The sequence below is a fragment of the Centruroides vittatus genome, unplaced genomic scaffold (assembly GCF_030686945.1).
Source record: "Centruroides vittatus isolate TY-2023 unplaced genomic scaffold, ASM3068694v2 contig_964, whole genome shotgun sequence".
Classification (NCBI taxonomy): Eukaryota; Metazoa; Arthropoda; class Arachnida; order Scorpiones; family Buthidae; genus Centruroides; species Centruroides vittatus.
The window spans coordinates 243,401-264,371 of record NW_027122640.1 but is presented as its reverse complement, the minus strand read 5'-3'; the positions used below and the strand labels follow the sequence as shown (position 1 = coordinate 264,371).

At 32.2% G+C, this 20,971-nt stretch overlaps 2 protein-coding genes across 10 annotated transcripts in view; both read left to right on the top strand.

The window, feature by feature from the left end:
• LOC136985399 (ubiquitin carboxyl-terminal hydrolase 48-like) overlaps positions 1–13,393 on the top strand; it is a 70,552-nt gene extending 57,159 nt beyond the window's left edge. For all 3 annotated transcript variants that reach the window (XM_067282668.1, XM_067282669.1, XM_067282667.1), the window contains 3 exons: positions 12,093–12,141; positions 12,227–12,253; positions 12,784–13,393. In XM_067282668.1, the coding sequence (XP_067138769.1) occupies positions 12,093–12,141; positions 12,227–12,253; positions 12,784–12,806 (99 nt within the window). In that variant the 3' untranslated portion in view covers positions 12,807–13,393. The remainder of the gene's footprint in view (positions 1–12,092; positions 12,142–12,226; positions 12,254–12,783) is intronic.
• Positions 13,394–18,350: 4,957 nt separating this feature from the next.
• Positions 18,351–20,971, top strand: part of LOC136985402 (zinc finger protein rotund-like) — a 219,201-nt gene continuing 216,580 nt past the window's right edge. For 5 of the 7 annotated variants that reach the window (XM_067282675.1, XM_067282677.1, XM_067282672.1 and 2 more), the window contains exons 1-2: positions 18,351–18,632; positions 20,135–20,215. In XM_067282675.1, coding sequence (XP_067138776.1) covers positions 18,390–18,632; positions 20,135–20,215 — 324 coding nt within the window. In that variant the 5' untranslated portion in view covers positions 18,351–18,389. Of the gene's footprint in view, positions 18,633–18,780; positions 18,937–20,134; positions 20,216–20,971 lie in introns of those variants that run through there. The other 2 variants (XM_067282678.1, XM_067282679.1) reach the window with 2 other exon arrangements.

The window sequence follows — 20,971 nt, the reverse complement described above, 5'->3', positions numbered from 1 at the left end:
TTTTATAAGTTAGTGAGGTTGCACTTCATTAATTGCAATGTGTCATCCAGATGATTGTATGATAAAGTTATCTACTACTGTTTGAGGTTTAAGATTCAATAATTTTAATGTAATGTTTCCTGTACCTGTCTACCTATTGCACCTACTTAATTATAACACTAATTACATGTATAATAAAACTGATGCATCTCAATTTAGTTTTGTTAAAATGGATGAAATTGAACTAAAAGTTAATAATTTAGAATTTGTTGGAAAGTGTTAACTGTAATTCCCAATTTGTTTAAATAAGTAAAGAAATTGCTGTTATTCCTCAATAAGGTAAATTATTCGATAAGGTAACCTGTTTTTTTTGTACTTAATTGCTTTATGATAGACACACTACAACAAAATAAGGTTCACCATATGATAAATATTCAGTTTATGATGGACTTATGATCATGATTACCATTTACCAGACTAATTTGGCTGAACATGGTAGTTGATAAATCAGTTTTGTGTAACTATTTATCATTTGAAATATTTTCATAGAAAGTAAAGAAAATTGGCATTGGTACCCCATTGGCATTTTTTAAATCATATTTTAATATTCATTTTCTTAGTATTCTACATAAAACTAATGTTTCCATTGTAAAACTGACCTTTTTAGAGAGGAAAATAGCTTAATGTAATTGCGGACATCTCAAGTTTTGAGGTCCTGGAATGAATGAACATATAAAAAAATGGTGTTTCTACACACACATCTATGTGTATGTGTAATAATAATATATATCTGTTACAGTAAAGTAAAACCTGTTTTTTTTTTTTTTTCTTATATCTTGAATAATGTATCTGTCCTATCTTAATTTTTTGAGTTAATACATTATAGATAATGTTAATTTATTGATAAAACTTTACTTTAAACAAAATTAAAAGATTTAATAAAGTAATTAATTAAGAAAACATGAAAGATTAAAAAAAATACATGGATTACACACAAGTAATTATTAAAGATTTTAGCATCACAATCAATGAAGGATCTTAAGTAGTGAATTTCCTGACTTTAAAGCCTGATAATACTACAAAATTATGGCACATTATTAATAGAAATACCATAAATCATGTGATTTTGTAAATGTGTCAATAGAATTCAATATTGTTATTGAATTATTAGATTAGAAACTTTTCCTGTATTATATTTTGCTTTATGATTAATAATTGAAATGTTTTAGAGAGCATTCTGAGTTTATACATTTTTACTATCAATTTTATTTTAAAAAAATTGATAAAATAAAATAATTACACATGAATAATAAAATCAAACAACAATAAAATAAACAATATTTTATTGTTGTTTGATTTTATTACTCATGTGTAATTTGTTAATTTTTCAAATGCTTCCTTTGGATTCTCACACTAATATAAGAAACAAAATGTATTTTATTCTTTTTATTTTTCTGAAAAGTTATATCTAAGGAGTTTAAAAGTTTTTGAAATTATTTAAGCAGATTTTTATTAGAATTTATAATTATTTATTTATTTATCATACAATTAAGGAAATGTCCTTGGGCAGTTAATTTCCACACCTCTTTTGACAATTATACTCACATTAAAAACTTAAAAGTGGGAGGAAATTAAACTAATGATAAAATTTTAACTTGTAATTAAATATGATTATTTATAAATAGATTTGGTTTCTGGAATAGAGGCATTTGAATATTTATTTTTCAAGTGACAAATTTCCAACAACTTAGTGAAATTTTCGAAAATTTATTATGTCAACTTCAGTGCAATTTTTCCTATCATGAGAACATGGCATGTTGCATGTGTGAATGTATCTGCATGTTTCTTTATACGGGTAACAGCACTAATAATGTAAACTACCAGTTTATCTTGCGTATCCACCTTCATTGCACTTCACTTTTCATCAAACATTGTAAACAAATCTTAACAGAGTTATATCTGGAGATCTTGGTGGCCAGATAATGACACCAGTAAGACCAATCCACTGATTATGGAAATTGCAGTCAAAATATTGCTTCACATGTCTGGTGGAAAGCAATCAGGATAGAGCATATGTTTATATAATCCTTTTTGTTAAAATAACCTGTCCTTTTATCTCTGGAATAGTGTTGTTTTCAACTGAGACACGCTATATAGTTACAAAAATAAACTTTATAACGTTCATTTTTGTAACTACAGAGACATAAAAATGATTTATTGAAAGGTTGAAAGTACTTGTCAAATAAACATGTTTGTATTAGTAATCAAGGTTTGTTTTTAATTACTAAAATTTCTCTTATTAATTTCTGTTCTGTTCTATATATTCTACCTTATTTCTCCTTCTATCTTAATGGAGATGGCCTTAGATAAAGAAAAAGAAATTATTTGGAAGGATGTGGCTTTATTGGAAGAAATAAGAGATGAACAGAACAATGTGATGGCAGAAAAATTATGGATTTGGAAAAAAGTGGGAATATAAATATATTATCAGTGGGTTGGAAGTGGGTGGTCAAGAAAAGGAGAAAGTAAAAAGAAAAATTTTTAAGTGAAAAATCTGCTTGACAGTTTGAAAATTTTTAAGAAAACAAATAATAGAATATAAAAACTGGAAAACACATACAGTAGAATTCCTCAAGCACATGTTTGAAAACTAAAAGTTGCGGCTAAGAAGAAGCTCATGAAGGTGAGCCTGATTGGCTTGAAAGTACCGTATTTTACGGACTATAAGACTCACTTTTTTCTTCGAAAAATTGCCTCCAAAATTCAGGTGCGTCTTATAGTCCGTAGTGTCTTATAGTCCATAAAATACAGTATTTGGGCATTAAAGAGAAAGAATAGTTTCTCATGTTGGTCTCCAAAAAAGTAGTATGTTAGTTTAACTTTTGTCTGTTACTTCTATCCCATTTTATTTCCTAATATTATAAATTTTATTTTTATTATATAAAACTTTTTGATGTAATTTTATCTGCTGTGTTAACAGCAATTTGAGATTTTTCATTTAATAAATAGTTTCTAATCTTTTCCCACAAAAATAAATTTTGACACAAACAAACTGGAATAGGTGGCTTGACTGCTACTTTTTTACCCATAACATTAGGTACCACATCAACAAGCTGTATCTATTGAATACTTGACATCCTATGAATTTTAGATGTGTTCCTTTTTGTGGTCCGATGCCTTTGCAAGTTTGCATGGTTTAATTAAAGTTAGTTTACATCAATGTTTTTCCTTTTTCTTGCTTTAAAAAAAATAGTTAATCGGAATCTAGATTTTTGATTAAATTGCATTTTTTTGCATATTTATCTTATTTAAAGTGTTAAAATTAATCATTTTTTATTTTATAAATACAGTTCAGTGACTAATGTATATGAGTAATAAAGTTATTAGTTTTCTAATTTAGAAATTATGTACAAGTTTAGTTAAAATGTTAAATGTTGCAACTATATACATTTAAAAGTTTTTTATCATCATTATTTACTATTTGATATTCTGTATAGTTTTACAGGTTACATTATATTATTAATGTAACCTTAATTGTCATTATGTGTTATAAAAAGATAATTTTATATTTTTTAAGTACATTTAATTTTCTAATGTAGGTAAAAAAAAAAAAAAGAGTATTAAAATAATGCACCTTATTCCAAGTATATAATAACACTAAAAATAAATCAACTGTTTTTTTGGGATAGAAGTGAACTAACAAAATTTTATATTGAATTAATTGATGATCAATTTATGATTATTTTAATTTTATAGTTTCTAATATTTATGTTTGAATTAACCACAAGAATGTCAAGCAATTAAAAAACATTTCGGTAAAGCATTTATACAGTAATTTTCTAAATACATTAGTTGAAGAAAAAAGATGTTATGTACTTGTAAGATATTTATTCATAACCCAGTTTGAGAATTGAACAACATTTATAATGTGATTCTCGTACTTTTCTAAGACTAGATTATCAAATGTATTAAGCAATCAAATTAAATTTTAATGTGAAACCTTGTTATTATACTAATTAATACACAGAATTGCTGTGGTTTTATGTTTGATCCACATATCTATGCATTTTTACATATCTTTTCTTGACTAATACATTTACTGATTATGATTAAGAAAGATATTTGGCTTTCAAGGAAGCAGAAAAATATAGATATTAAGAATCTTTGAAGAGGTAAACTTAATAATATAGTAAGTACCATTTATTACAATCATGGATATTGTTATCACATTTAATATTACTGTAATTAGCAAGTCTCAAAATATATAATCTAAAATATACTAAAAAAAACTTTGCTTATTGTAATCAGAATTCAGTTATTGTTATCATTATTTTTGGGTAAATGAACATGTTTAAGTTGTCTTTTTATATTATCAGCTTCAATTTACTGAAGAAACTGATTAACACTGACATAACTCCTTCTAGTAACTTATATAAATCAGCACACACTTCAATAAGTTGTAAGTTTCAATTAGTGTCTGTTTGAGTTATTGAGGTGTGTGCTGATTATATAAAGTCACTAGGAGTTATCAACTTCAATATAAGGTAGATAACATACAATTATTTTAAGATATTATCATAAGTTTTAACCAGTGCTTTAAACGTTAATTGTTTTAATTGTTATTTGTTTGGAATGCTGTAAATTGTTTGCATTTCAACATCTTTTGAAATTTCAAATTTATCATCTTTTAACACAATATGTGTTCTCAAGTTCCTCAAAAGGAGGAAGATTGAAATCCATTACCTTTACTAGATGTTTTCTACTGAGTTTATCTTTTGGAAGAATAAAATAGCTTATTGAATTTGTATTTGAAGCAGATATAGAGTTTAGTTTTTTTTTTGTGTTACACTATAATATATATTTTTTAGGATTCAATTTTTATAAAACTTTATATACTTAATTAAAAAATACAAATGCTAAATAACATTTGTTTTTAACATCATATTTTACAATACATTTGTAATGATATAGTTTTCAATTTTATATTATTATTTAAAACATAGAACTATAAAATCACATATAAGTCATTGTGTTAGTCTAATTAAGTTTTCTTTCTTAACAATGAAGAGATATTATAATAAATATAAAAAAAAAACATTTGTAATAAAAATAAAAAATATAAAAATTAATATTTGTTTAAAATAATTCTCCACTTAACTTTAATTAATCAACAATTTATTTCTATTTTAACAGTAAATACAGAATAATAATTAGAAATTTAAATGTCTAATTATCTAAGTTATATTCAAATTAAATAGTTTTGAAATTTTTCAAACAGCTAGAATTTAAATATATATAAATGAATGATTGATTTTTAAGAATTTCCTTTGTAAATTGTGTTTTATCTCTTGTTAAAACATGATTTCGAAAGAAAAATTTTCAATAAAATGAAATTTTCTTATGTTATTATAACTTGTAACATGCCATCATCATCAGTTGGATTTTATGGATTTTGTAGGCTTATTACCATTATCTCTCTTTTTTTACTTTAAGATATTAAAATAAAATGATTACATTATTATTCTTTAATTTTACAATTTTATTCTTACAAAATATCCATAACTTTTGTATCTTAAATAATTATTTCTAATTTTATAATTTAAATATAAATTTTCTTCTTACCAAATTAGGTTATTGTGAATATCTTCTAGAATACTCATTACAATTCATTCTAAACACAGTAGGCTTTATTTAACAGAAAAAAAAATTTATATTTTAAAGGAAAAACACTTCAATGTATCTTGTATGTCATTAATTTGTTATTAATATATGTTTTTTAAAATACTTTTGATTTAATGAACTTTTGGCAATAGTGGACACTTTTTCTCTCAATTAGTCTATTAATTTGAGGGCCTACTCTATGTCTAAAATAAAAGTCTATGAAATTAACTCATGTATGTATATATAATAGATAAAAATTACAGAGTATTTATTTGAAGCAATTCTATTTTTTTATTATTATCATTAATCTTGATTTAGCATAACACCACTAATTATGGTGATGTTACACTAAATCAACCTTAGTAGTATGATATGTAGTGGCTTAGTACACTCTCTAAACAATGAATGCAATTATCTATATTCAAAATGGAATTCAAATCCACAATATAGTGAATTAGGAATAACACTTTAAAATGCTTTTTCATCAGATCTATTACCAATTTTTCTAAAATATTTGTTCCTGTTTTTAATTGGCATTTCATTCAGAAATTGAAAATACAGATGAAAAGTAATCATTTATTTTATTTACGAGGGAATTATTAAATATTTTAAATTGCCTAATTCAGTTTGATAATTAAAATGGATACTTTCCTAATCATATACATATATTAATTGAGACAATCCAAATTTTTTCTGACATTGTGCAATTATAGATCTATTCTGAGAGATATATCTCACTTCAAGTTTGTATTTAATGTCAATTGAGAGTTCTGTTAAAAGTAATAAGAATCAATAGGATACTGATTTTTATTATTATTAACAAACCTGCACTATCTTGCTTATTTATCATGCAGGATATTGCAAGTTTTTTGCCTTAGTTATCAGATTTTTTTGATGCCTATCCTTATCCAGTTCTGAGGTCCACTTAGCCTCTTATCAAATAAATATTTGAGGGTGATCTTGGGGTTTAGAAGTGACTAGATTAAGATGCTTATCATGCCAATTTGTTTTAATACTGACAGCTGTATTGCAATAGATTGGGTGTTACTCTTACATACATTTTATATGTGCAAGAAAGTTGATTACACTTTATTTTAATATGATTGTGTATATATTAATTCATATGGCTAAATTGTATAATATACTATTTAATATTAAATACAAGAAGAAAGTTAATGACTCTGTGATGATAAAGATAACTGTTCCTAATTTATGTAATGTATAATTAATATTATTATTCATAAACAGGATAAGAATAGTTAAAATTAAAAATGATATAAGTGAGCATACTATTATAAATAATGCTGATTTTGACATTGATAAAATTTGCTTAAATTGGTATGCGTTAACCATTAAAAAAGAAAATTTATGTAGAGAATTCTTTTGTTATTTCTAAACGATGAAGATTAAAATAATAGTTTTAGTTTCTAGAAGCTTTGAAGATTTAGTTATCTAAAGATTCTTAAACCATTTTCACTCTGCATCCTGAATGGCCTCTTTTGTGGACAGAATAATACATATTTTGAAAATACTGAGATAAATTAAATAAATAAGTAATCTCAGTTTTACTTTTTGTAGTTTTAGGTGTAAAATCCTAAAAGTGAAATTGAAACAGATTATAGTGGTAGTTTAGTAGAAAACTGTTGATTGTTTTCTTTCATAATCAAAATATTTTGTGAAAATTATTGAAGCTTTTAGTTATTTTGATTAATCTCTGGAATTCTTTAATGTATTTATTTTTAACATATTATTGGTTTTTATAACTTTTTCATTGATTTTTTTCCCTATGTAATTCTTCTTTGTAGACACATATTACAAAGTTGTTAGAATTGAGAGAATTATGCACATTTTATATTATTGTTTAAAGATTAAAGCAATACAATGTTGAGTCATCAATGCTATAAAAATATTTACTATATTTATATATAGCTAATTTTATGTTTTGGCAATTGAGATCAACACTAATAGTTATGTTTATCAATTTAAAAAGTTTGATTGCATACTTAGTATGCAAATTTATATATACATATTTGTTTAAAGTATGTGATAGTCTACAAAGTATTTTATTCTATACTTATCAATGCAATGCACAGAATTTTATGCAAGTATTTCAAGATTAAAAATGACATTATAACAACAACTTAAAAATTTTTGATCATAACATCATTTTAACATTACATAAAATGGAATATTTTTATTAAATTTTTAATTATTTTCTACTCTAATTAACACTGTGAGGGCAGTTTTTTTAGGCTTATCATGAGTTTAGCCATGACACAATTGGAGTAGCCAGATGATGATCAACATATCAATGGCGGACTGCTTATGAAAAGTTTGAGGCTCCTAACCCACATCCTTCCAAATTAGTAGGCAGCACTTTTACTGCCTTAGCTATCAAATGAACAATTTAAAAAAATGACATACTTATAAACTAGAATTGTATGATCAAATAAACAACACCTAAAAGTGATTTCCAACAAACAATAAATAACAAATTTACTGCTTAAATGTTTTTGGCCATCATTTAGAGACCCTCATCAGGAATGAATACATAGAAAAACAGTTCTATCATTCAAACTTTGCCATGTTCCAATCTGATGAGGGCCTCTAAATGATGGCCAAAAATGTTTAAGTAGCAAATCTGTTATTTATTGTTTGCTGGAAATTGCATTTAGGTATTGGTTATTTGAAGAATATTTTTAGTGTGACCCATTAATATTCCATATTTTAAATAAATATGTACACAAAAACTTTTACATTTTGTACCGTCATTCTAAACTGACAAATGTGATTGTTAGTGCTGACTGCAAAATGCCAAAACAAAATTAGCAACTAACATTCAAGAATCCATCCGTTAGTATATAAATTTATTAGTTTCTAGTTTTCTAAATAATTTTTTGTATATTTCTGTATATAAATAGTGATTAAAATTATAGATTTTATAAGAGTGTTTTGCGTATTCTGAATATATGTAGACATTCAGTATGTATTAATTATCATCAATAAATATAATTTGTTGTATTTTATCATTTTAATACTATTTAGTATTTTTCTTAGATTAAAAGTCAAGTATATCAATTTAAATTAAAGCTAAAATTGCAAGGATTTATTTATTTATTTATACAGTAATTAAATATTTGATTAAAAGTAAGCTTGGGATATAAATATTTAAATCCTTGAGATATTTAATTTTTAATAGCTTTGCAAAAACTCAGGCACTTCTTAACTGGATTTGTTTTTAAATGTTTAATATAGATTATCATTGATTTTTTTCCCTTTTAATCGATGATTATATTTTTAAAAATGTATGTAAATTTTATAATTTCTTTAATAGAATTAAGAGTTAAGATTTCATTAAAAAATACAGTCAATGTTTTATTAACTGAAAATCTTTATTTATGGCAAATTATTAATGTTTGTATAACGAAAACATTAGATTATTTTTTTAGAAATTACCTCATAAATATTTTATTAAATGTTTTTAGAATTCTAAGTCTATCCTTAGAATATGGACTCTCTGTTCAGAAACTTCATCAAATGATTTGGTCATTTTTTAGAAGTTACAACAATTAGAATTATTCATAAAATATTGTAATGATAATGCTTAAGAAGCAGCTTTGAAGATATTTGAAGTTCAGTATTTATTGGGTTTTCTTTTTGATATATCAATGCTATACCTTGATAAATTTCAAATTATATATGAAGTGCTTGATAAATAGGTTGTTTTAATGAAACACAATTTAGTATACTCTTAAGTGGTGATGCTTCTATGATAGAGAAACATCCATGATTATAATAAACCTTGCAACTTTGATTACCAAAGAACATCTTTATAAACTCCCTCGCGAATTAGACTATGGTTTCTTTTAAATCGGATATGTAATTTTTAGAAAGTCATTTAATTGAATAGGTAATTTTGTATGGTATAAAACTTACCATGCAAATTATGTGTTCATTTAAAGAAACAAACATAAAGAAATCTTTTGGTTTATAGTTCATATTTACAAGTGTATCTGGAACACACAGAACATGGTTAATTTTTGGACTATATAGTATTTTGTTTCTTTGAATGAATGTTAATGTATACAAATAATAAAATTGTTAAATACATAAAGTAAATAAATAGGATTTTATTTTCTTAAGGTCATCTTTAATAAAATATAATTTACTTTAGAATAAAGGTATTTTGTTTACATAAATGCAGGTTTATTATTTACATTTAAGATTTATTTAGGTATCAAATATAAAAATTTGTATGGCTTGAAATTGTACCTGAGTCGAGAAAATATAATGCATTTAGAAAAATGTTCAGAATTAATCCTTTTATTTCAAGCTTTGAATTTTATCTTTTTACATGTTAATAAATTTATAATTTATATAGATTTTCTTATAAACAGTGTTTTAAAACCCTAATTAAATCATTTAAATCTTTTATAATTTATTTAATGAATTATTGTTATTAAAATTCAAACCTTTTTATAAAAAGCATTTTTCTTAGTAGATTAAGTTTTGTTATAGTTTTACGTAATTATAATCATTATATTTAATCAAAGATATTAAGATGATATTTGCTTTAGCAAGAATTAAAAATATTATAAAAATTTGTCATTTTTTTAAAAAAAAGGAAAAATTATCAATATTTAAATTAGTGTAAATGACTTTTGGCACTGTTTTATGCATTAATATCTACTGCTTTAAGACAAATATGCTTCCAGGCTCAAGTCCGACATTTCAATATCAAAAACTCTCTTTTATCTACCCAAAAACATTTTTAGAAGTAAGTAAATAAATATGTTTTTCGGGATTTTCATTATTTCATTATATGAAAATTTGCTTTTTTCTCTTCTAATTTTATTTATAAAAATGTTTTATTGCTCATATTTATCTCTTTATGTAAATGAAAGGTAAGAATTAGAAACAGCCCCTCTTCTTTTAACCTTTTTTCTAAGGCTTTTAAATTGTTCCTAGAGTTTTTAATTATCTCATCCATGCCGAAAGGATATAATAATATAGTACAAAATTCATTTTTACAAAAGAAGTTCTTCCTCTTCCAAATGGACTTTTTGGAACTTTGACCTCTGATACCTCTTTTTTGTGCCAGGACAAGTCTCATTAATTTTAATGCTGCTTCAGTTAGTTTGTAAGAAGTAGGACTCTGTTACTGTTAGTAATGGTTAACTATAAATTTGCTGGATAATTTTATCACCTTTACTGTCATCTGGCTTTCTAAAATAAGAATTATAACTATTGACATTTAGTATTTTATTTTTTAGAATTGTATATACTGTATATTTAACTTGATTCATTTCAAGGATGAGGAGGGAGGATGTGTCTGTAAGGTTAGAACACTAGTGAAAAGTAGTAGATGCATTTAGTGATTCGTTTGATAATTTTATCTCTTTTAATAATATCTGACGTGCTAAAATAAGAATTGTATTAATAACTGGTGGCATTCACTATCTTATATTTTAAAGTTATTTAACTTAACTAGATTCACTTAGGGAATGAGGAGGAGGAGGATGCTGTTAAACGCTATAAGTTTAGAACACTGATGAAAGATAGCTGATGAGTTTAAGTAAAGGGAGAGAATGGAAAGAAAAGGGAATTTTAATTGATTCAAAAGTTTAAATTTTAATAATGCAAAGTAATATGATTAAAAAGAAGATATTTAAAAAACACTCGCACCATTATCAATTCAATGAGCGAAGGTTTCATATCACGTACGAGAGATAAATGATTGAAACTTATCTGGAGCTTTAGTAGGATAATCAGTAGCACTTCACGTGATAAGAATAAATTTTCGCTTAAAAACTTGGAATAGTCGAAGACGGACGAAATAATACTTAAAACCGTCATCGTAGAGAGACTAGTCCAGATCGATGCGACCACCATCAATAAGCATTAGTCAGATGTAACAAGTGAAATTTTCGCTCCGATCGGGATAATAAAACTCGTAAACTTATAAGTCGACATTTATTTTTATCAGATTATCCCCCCGGATCAAACAAACGACGGAATTTATTTTGTCATCCTAACTGCTCTTCAACAGGAAACGGGAGCAGTTTCTTGTATTGACCCTTTCTTTAAAAAAACGCAACAGTTGCAGATAAGTACTGCTCGAATTGTCATTTTAATTTGTTAAGAATATCGACGAGTCGGAGGGGGGATGGTTTCGAGTTGTGGATACGTAGAGAGCGAGACACCAACGTGGTGGTGTTTTGGGGAAACGGGTTTGTTGACCAGAGCAGTCACCCGGTCGAAACATCCTGTTTGTAAACTTGCCGACCTGGCATCTGGAGCACAGATGAAATATCGTTGGATGTAGCCTGGAGGCATTCTAGAAATCCTATCTGATAGAAACCCTGTAAATATAAGTGTACATAATTTTGGGTGGATGTTGTAATTTGTCATCGGACAACGTTGTAATTACTTTGACGTTTTTCTCTCCTCAGGCAGATGAACCGAGCGAAGAGACCATTGTTATGGAAGATTATTTGAAAGGTAATTTAGTTAACTGGCAGAATACGAAATCGGTTAATTCGATGAAATGTGGCATCAAATAAAAATCTTTTTATTCTATTTTCAGCCGCGGTGCCAGAAACAGGATTCAAAGGTAAATTATTATTATCATCTGTATTATCTGTCGGGTATCGAATGTATGTCAGTAGTGTTTCCATCGATTTTTACTTCCCGATGGACTTCTGGTCACTTTTCTTTTATGGGTCGACCGCACCAAGAAATATGATCGTGATGTCAAAGATGCCGACCGAGGATCGTTACTCTTGCTTGCGAGTTGTCCACTCTCGCTTACCTGACCTGGAACAGAGAAAGCCATCCTTCATTCTCCTCCCCGTGGTCAAAGAATCAGTTAATGGCCTTTACCGAGGTGAGAGGGTCACTTCCAAACATTGTTTAATAGTTTCGGAGGGAGGAAGTTGCCGAGACTTCGGATGTTAGCTGTGGATTTCTTTTTTTCAAATCGACAACTAATAGGGCTTTAAAATCGGTAGCAAAGTCCGAAGACGGATTGTCTCTTAAGAGAGACGTCTCACTGCGAAGTTAAACATTAACCGGTGTGTTGAAAACCGATGGTTCTCACCTAAATTTAGACTTATGTCTTTCTTTTTCTTCTTTTTTTTTAAGGGACAGAGTTAGTGAAGAGTTAGGAGTGCTTCGGCATCAGAAATCCTTCAGTATTAGCACGTGACAGCGTATACATCGAGCAGCACTTGACTTCGTTGGATCCTACTCTTAGCGATTATAGAAAGCATTCCAGCTTACCCCGAGAAGGAAAATAAATTTTTGGACGCTAAAAGTGTTGCCAATGAAATCAAGTCATATATTTGAGTGGGCCCTTTTTTTCTTCTTTAGGAAAAAAATAAAAAATAAATAAACTGAACCGTGCGCTGTTACGTTTGACTTTTGCTATCTCGTTTTTCTTTTTTTTTTCTTTTTAAAGTGAACCAATGCAAGATCTGTTAGTTCCGAAGTGATTATAAATGTAAAGGTCAATGCTCCGGTTCTCCCGATACCCCGAGATCTCTGGGACACCGAACTAAAGTGTCCTTGGCAGTCTGTGGTTGATGAGTCGTAACAGTGATCCTTCGTCTGTAATGACCGCTACATAAGGCTGCTCACTGTATATTATTGGAGTGGGAGGGAGTCTAAAATGTAAAGACGGATGGGCATTTATATACATATGCATATAGAAGTGTATCCGATGACATCAATTGAAATAAAGTAGATAATTCTATTTGTCTGCTGGATTTCTCTACATAAATTACTCACTCGGTTATATAACCGACACTTATTGTTAGCGCAGTTATTGTTAAGGATTTGGCAGCCTTTAAGAAGTCTTAACCGCTAGTCTGCGAAAATGGCATTCGCTTCCATCTCCTCGTAGGATTGTAGCTTGATTGATTGCTTTACTGTCACGACGCGAACTTTCCTCCAACTGTAAACTAAGCGAAATCCGCTACTAGAAATCCCGGCTTTCTTTGAAAAGATACCCCCGAGTAACCAAAAATTCGACCAGTATTTTAAAAATTTCCCAGTCGAAGGTTGGAAGTAGAACCAAAAGAGAAAGGAACTAGAAGAAGAGCAGGAGCTCGAACGTCTTCTTTTTCCTCTACCGCTCTTCATATTAATTTATCAATTTTAATCGATGTAAAGACAAAACATTTATCCGCTGCGATCGATAATTTTTGGAAAAGCCAAAGCACTGGCTACACCATGTAGCAAAATGCGAATATTGTAGGAAGCGGCGGCGAATCTATTCATCAATCGAACGAGCTGCCATCAAAGAAAAGCCTTAGAAGTGAGACTATCTCTTCCGTGAATAGTTTTTATAATCACTTCATTAGCCGAAGAAAGTATTAAGTAGTTTGTCTGAATGGAATATCGACAAGTGGGTTTCTACACACCGCCCCAAAATAAAGGATATTACTTAAAAGTATGTTGAATAGGCTCCCGCCTTTTAAAGAAATTAGTGAAAGTAGCTACCAAACTGCGGATGGGATGCTCGCAACAACAACAATTTTTTAACCATTTTTTTTTCTTTTTTGCCTTTGTCGGCCTCCTCCGCTCCTACGACGATAAAGCGCGTACTAAATAATAATTAAACGTTATAATGCGGAAACAAATGCGTCGGATAAGGTGTAAAATCGGGGTAAACGAGCCAAGGTCGGTCGGTAGGATCGGTATTAAGGAATGCAATCTTTTGGTATCGGCCATCTCCTCAGACGAGCGGCTTCGTTCAAAGTAATGATTCTCCAACTCCCGCAGGAGTTCGAGAGGAACGGCAACTCGTTGGAGCAGAACAGATTATATGTTAGGCCCTGTAAAATTTTAACGTTGACATAGAGACCAGTCGTGGGACCAGATGTTTTTCCCTCCGCTTTAATTCCTCCCCCACTCTTAAATTCGCTATTGTTCCTCCCTTGCCGCGTTACGTCTTACGAGAGAGAGAGAGAAATTTCGCGAATTTGACAATAATTTTCGTTGTTCCCTTTTCGAAAACAATATATACACACTAACCGAACTGAGAAGTCACCTCGTAATAACATCGCTCGCTTTTATCGCGCTTCCTATTAAAAATAATGGCCTACCGGAGATTCGGTTAGGCCAGATAATGAGACGTAACACGTAACAGACTGTCACACTTATCTGCAATAACATCTATAATTAGAGATAATGAAATAAAGCCGTGGATAATTTAAATTGTTATCCACATTAAGAGAGTCTGATTGTCTGTAACGATTATACCATCCGATACTCGGACTTACTCTTCTTAACCCTTTAATAGCCAACTACCCTATTGGTTAACCATCGTTGTTTTGTAGATAGGTGCCACCACCGGCATTTTATTATTACGCTTTAGATAAAATCGTTCCTATCTCTCGTCTTTGGTAAAGAGAAGATGGACTCCATTTTCCACGCTCGACTCTCGACTCGATACCGCACTTAATGACAATCAAAGAAACGGATTTACTCGATGGTCCTTCCAAATGCAAATAAACCATTTACGGATCTCCGCCACTTTAAATATATTTAAATTGTCGGTCGGTAATTTTCGTGGAATTTCTTACCCCCTTTTACGGGGCAGGAAATTCCACTCTAACCAACGATTTTTTTAAAATGTTTTCTCATGTTTCTGACCGGAAAATAGCGACTATACATGAAAATATGGCTGCTGCTGCTGCTGCTATCTGCAAAAAACGTAAAAAACATTTAAACGTTAGTCGAGTGGTACACCATGACTAACATATTTCGGTGCTCGGAAAGTATTATTAAAAGGTCAGTTCTAAGCATCAAGCATAAGCCTAAATTACCTTTAAAACTGTTTGCGTCAATTTTAGGTAAACACTAAATTTAATATATAAAAAAAATATGATATAAAATATTTTCAAAAGCTGATTTAGAACACGTTAGAAAAAGATTTTTTTTCTTTTTTGAAGAATCGATCGTTGCCCGCGGATTACAGATTTCCAAAAATACTCCTCCTCCGAGTTTTTAGAGTAACAAAATGGAGCGATTCGTCCCATTTTCCCCGTTGGAATCCGGCGGATTTTCAAAATTTAATAAGTAAATAACTTTATTGACGTTTCGAACTGGTGGGAACGTGCCAAAAAATTGTTACGTCACCGATTATTATGACTCCTTAACTAAATTCGCGTCGGCTAACGTTAAATTTTGGTATATTTTGTAAAGTGAATGTCGTCTCGAATGACTTTTTTTTGTATTTTTTTCAATATTAAGAACAGGCTTTGAACTTTGTAACGCCGAATACAATACGCATGCGCGCGACGTATCCAAAAACCAGTTTCCGACGTCCGTAATTAAGTTTCGTAAAGAAAATTACATCGTTCGTCCGAGAGGTGGCAGCACAAAACAACCGAACGTAGAATTAGTCGGAAGGTAAAATATATGCGGTCCTGAAAGAACGTCAGGAATTTTTAATATATTATAAGCGTCGGACGATTTGAGAGAATAAAGTTAGGCCGACGCTTTTAAAAATGTAAATACAAATATTTCTAGTAAATTGTTTCTCTAAACGATGGAAATTTAACGGTGACGTAATAAAAAAAAAATAGTCCACGCTACGCGTAATCACGAGGTCGGAAGGTCGAAGTTTTCCACGGCGAATTTTATTCGAATCTGGTAGAGAAACAATCAAGTAATTGGTAGAAAATTACGTACGAGGAATATACTTAACGAGTCGATTATCGATATCGCAAACCACGAAGCCGACTACTACCAATTATTATCCATTTCCAGAATGAGTTGCGGCCACTAACGAAAACGCCATAGCATTGATAGATGACCGACCTCACGCCCCCTGGCCGCAAATATTGCTCTTCGAAGAAATAGGACCGCAGTAACTGTAGACGGAAAAACCTCGTATTTTAATTATTCGAAAAAGATCGGGTTCGAAATACAAAGTTCTCTCTTCCTCCCCTCCCGTTCTTCTAATATAGCGGAATTAATTTCGGTAATTAAACGAGTGTAGGTCTGTTCGCGTGTCATTTCTCGATACTTTTGTTACCCGGTAATTTAATGGTATTTAATTAGCTCTCTCGGTTATGTCCCCTTGGCTAACGTGGCGAATATATCAAGCCGGACTAATAGTTACCACTCCGATTAATCGGGTTGGAGGCAGAACGGAAGAGCGGGGATTGCTCTTCATAACTATTTAATGCCGATGCACTTCGACTCCGTATTGTCCGCTGCATGCAGTTTCTATTCACCTCTTAATGAATTACCCAGTCCAGGTAGGAGTGCGTGTCTTTAACCAACTAATAGTTTTATGATGGAATCGGATATTAGCCCCCGACCCGAATAATAATCGTTTTTCCTAATGACCTAATAAGAAAGATTAAACGCCGCACCGCTCTTTTACCTTATACGTCCGTTTGTCTGTATGGCACGAATCACGTTAAAGAATCTATCGGATAACTTCGCTTCTACCTCTATTATTATTTAAATTATAGCTAATTCCGTGCCGTGCTTCCTCCCCTCTTTTCAAATTTTAAACGATCGAATGACACTTTTTTCCTAAATGCAATTTAATTTGGAATATATTAACCGTATTTAAGTTATAGTTTTGTATATATAGAGATAATAAAGGCATAAAAACAACGATGCGGGCTTTAAACAATTATTTAAATAATTTACGTAAATTTAAAATACGTAAAATTCTTAAGACATGTCGCGATTTAAAGTACAAAAACGAATTTTTGAATCGTTTCTAAAAGCGAATTCTTTTACTTATCAAATCAATTTTAATGTTAAATAATGACATTTTTATCGTCGGTTATAAATAATATCAAATTTTATCGACAGAAAAAAGAATTTATATACTAAATTCTGTAAATAAATACAATTTTTCTATTTTGCCATTGATTTTCTGTTTAGATCGTACATAACCCATTTATGCTTTAAGACATTTTAAAAGACATCGATTAACATTCGACTCGAGGTTTTTTCCTTTACGTTTAGCCTAGTTTTCGGGCCTTCGGGCTTCTAAACTTGTCAAAAAAATTTTATTCGACAAACGAGAGCGAAGTTCGGATAAGGTTTTCGAACGAAACTTTGTTTTTTAAGAAAATGGCGCGTTACAAACGCCAGGATCGATGACCGAATGGATTTTTGTAGACTCTAATTACCGATCGGCAGCCATTTCCGAAGGCCTTTTAAAAAGTTCGTAAAGAAGAGGCTCGACGGCAAATGTCTTAACGTTTCTGCGGAAGATCGAGATGCTGAAAGATTTGTAGAGGAACAGAATCTTCGAATGTTTCCGAACTCCATTTTGGATAAGTTGACGAATGAACCAAAACTTGGCTCCAAAACAACCGACGCCTACTTTTTTCCGGACGAGAAAGAAGCTTTTAATTAAATAGTTTTATTTGAAATAACCATTTCGTTCATTTCCGATCTTTAATTAACCAATCGGAAGACGTATAATAATTCATTAACCGGATTCTAAAAGTTGATTTCTGGCAGGGGGCGTTTAAATAAACTCCCCCTGCCAGAAATCAACTTTTCGACTTGGTGACGTCATAAGTGAGATTTAAAAAAAAATGATAAAAATTTCGGAGGTATTACGGAGTGATCCTTTTTTTATTCGAGTTTAATGGAGGAGCGGTTTTTAAAGGAGACAAACAAAAGTAGAACATTTTAATAAACCGAGTGTCGTCCGTTAATTACGAAAAGCCCCCCTATTGATATATCAAAGTGACGAACCGCTCTCTATGCAGACCGCGCAGACCCTGCCCCTTTTCTCCCTCTCCGGCACCGTTCTTTTCTTTCAGCTTCCTACCTTACAGTCAGAGTTCCCCTTTGACGCGGGTCCCGTCGGCATACGAACACGTTCTCTGCCCACAGTTGCGCAACAAACGGCAGTCCCGCCGGTTTTCGTTTCACCACGTGCCGGTCCCCCGTACGAAAATTTTCACTCCACGAAACCCTCGGTCATGCTGGACAGCAGTTCTCAGGTAAGAGCGCTCCCGATTTAAAAGTTCGAATATCCGAACGCATTCCACCACTCAGAACAGCTTTTGTTTAACGTGGCTCGATCCGAACGGGCAATTATCCGATAGGAAGGGGAAAAAAAATGCTCTTTTCTTTATTGCTTTCGCCTGCCACACGGCGCAGCGCGCCATCTTTCAACGGACGGCCGTACTATTTTTATGAAGTTGCTGGCTGCTTATCGAAAACATCCAAGATGGCCGAAGGTAGTGGAGCGTTGTTTTTGTCAATGTAAATAAGAGCAACGTGCGTCGTCCGTTCCCATCCGAGGTAGGTTATTTAATGGGGCTACGATTTAGTTTGCGGATATGGCGGATAGCTGGTGGTGCCGCGGTGCGGTCGGGGCGACGACCCGCGGGCGCGGGACCGACGTTCTTGCACAAAAAAGCCGAATGGTTCGCTTTTGGATCGTGCAAATCGCGGCAGTTTTTGTGTGGCTGCCTACTTAACTAGTCGCGAACACACCACGCACTCTCCTTAACCCGCTTTAATCCCGGGTCGCCTTTCGTCGATTTTAATTGGTTAATTAGAAATTATAATAATGAACTATCATAATTTAGCCAGAAGAGCCCGCCGGGCGCGTTACGCCACGCGACGCGACGCGTATGGTCGCGTCCGTACCCTACTCGACTTCGCTTGGACATATACACCATGTCGGAATTCGAATCATCGTTCCGTTCGAGCACGCGTTTAGTATCTGACATAAATTTCGTACGCGTCGTAGTCGACCGGTCGGGGTGATAGCGCATGACGTCGACACGACCGATTCGCGTGGTGTTCTGGTTGGGTGATCCCAATACGAATGTAAGTAAGTTATCCGGCCACGTGAGTCGTCGTTACGCTCGTGCAGCGAAAGCTATAAGCGACGCGCGTCGGGTTCGTTTGCGAATTCTTAATGGCGCCGACACATCGGTGAGGACGGTGTGGTCCAATTTTTTACTTTTTTTTTATTTATTTTTTCCTTCTAGATTTTAAAAAGGGGATTAACCGTAACTTCCTTTATTGGGAGTGACCGTTAACCGATGGAAGCGCAGTCAAAAGAGCGGGCGAGGGTGAGCGATAAGAGCGTGCCGGTGAGATACTCTCTCCATGAATGAGACGTCCAGACAAGCTCTGTGAGACCGGCAGCTGTTGTGTCTAGACTTCGATGCTGGGAAAGTTTGCGGGGAAGACGGGGGAGCGACCCGACTGGTTTGAAATTTATGTCTCTCGGTACCTCCCCCGGTTAATGACGAGTAAAACGTCATCATTATCACACCGCAGTAACCTTGGCCCTTAATACTATCGAAGCGCAAAACAACGATTTTTATTTATGTGGACGAGTTTTCGAGTCGAAGTTCGTAACTCGTTCGCAAACACCGGACGTTTATCGACGTTCGCAGTTTAATCGAATTAGCGGGCCGCGCAATCCCCCCTTCAGTTGTGTTTCCTTTGAAGTGTATGTTTATATATTGCAATTTGATTGCAGATTATGAACAAGTGTGCGAGGAACTCGGAAGGGAAGAGGCTAACAGAACAAGATTTCTCGTATTTACCTCGTCTGATCAAGGTATTTTGCATGGAGAAGGTGTATTTTGTCGCGTCGATGTCACAGAGCAGGGAACAGAAGGAAAAAAAGAAAAAAAAAAAAAGGCTTTTTCGCGCCAGGCCAAATGGGTCAGACAGCACGCGGTACTCCCGCCATTTTTGCCTTCCCCCAGTCTAGATGGAGGAAAGGGCGCGGGGAACTGCCAGACGTTGACAAAAGTCTCGGCGGGGTAGAGAACGTTTTCCGTTATTTGGCTCCCCGAATTTCCTCTTTTAATTAATTGTTTACCGTGTGGTAAAGGTAGAAATTTGGGGATCGAAACCAACGCGCGAATGCGGCTCGAACCTCCCTCCTGTAGTTTGGGAAATGGGTAATGGAAGTTGGTTGGGAAATGACTATTAATAGATGCTAATGCGAGAAAGGAGAAGTGTGTCCGCGGGACCAGATAATGTAGCATTGTGTTTGGTCCGGTAACGAAAAGTGGCCCCGAGCCGCGTCGCTAAGCACACGATCATTATAAGTCGGTGGTTGGTCTTTGACCTCCAGCTCCAAACGAGAAATCTGTCGTTTTGCCCATGGGAATGAAGCCTTAAGGGCAAGTGGAAAAGCGCGAGACAGACTTTACGGACCGACAAGTCGACGCGGAAAACTTTGTGCAATGTTTAGATAAGTCGAGAAAATAAGGTTTAAAAATAATTCTTTATCGGAAAAATCACGGGGTCGAGCATTCAAGGTCGCCGCCAGGTAATCTCTTCGAGGCCGAAGTCTCCGAAAATC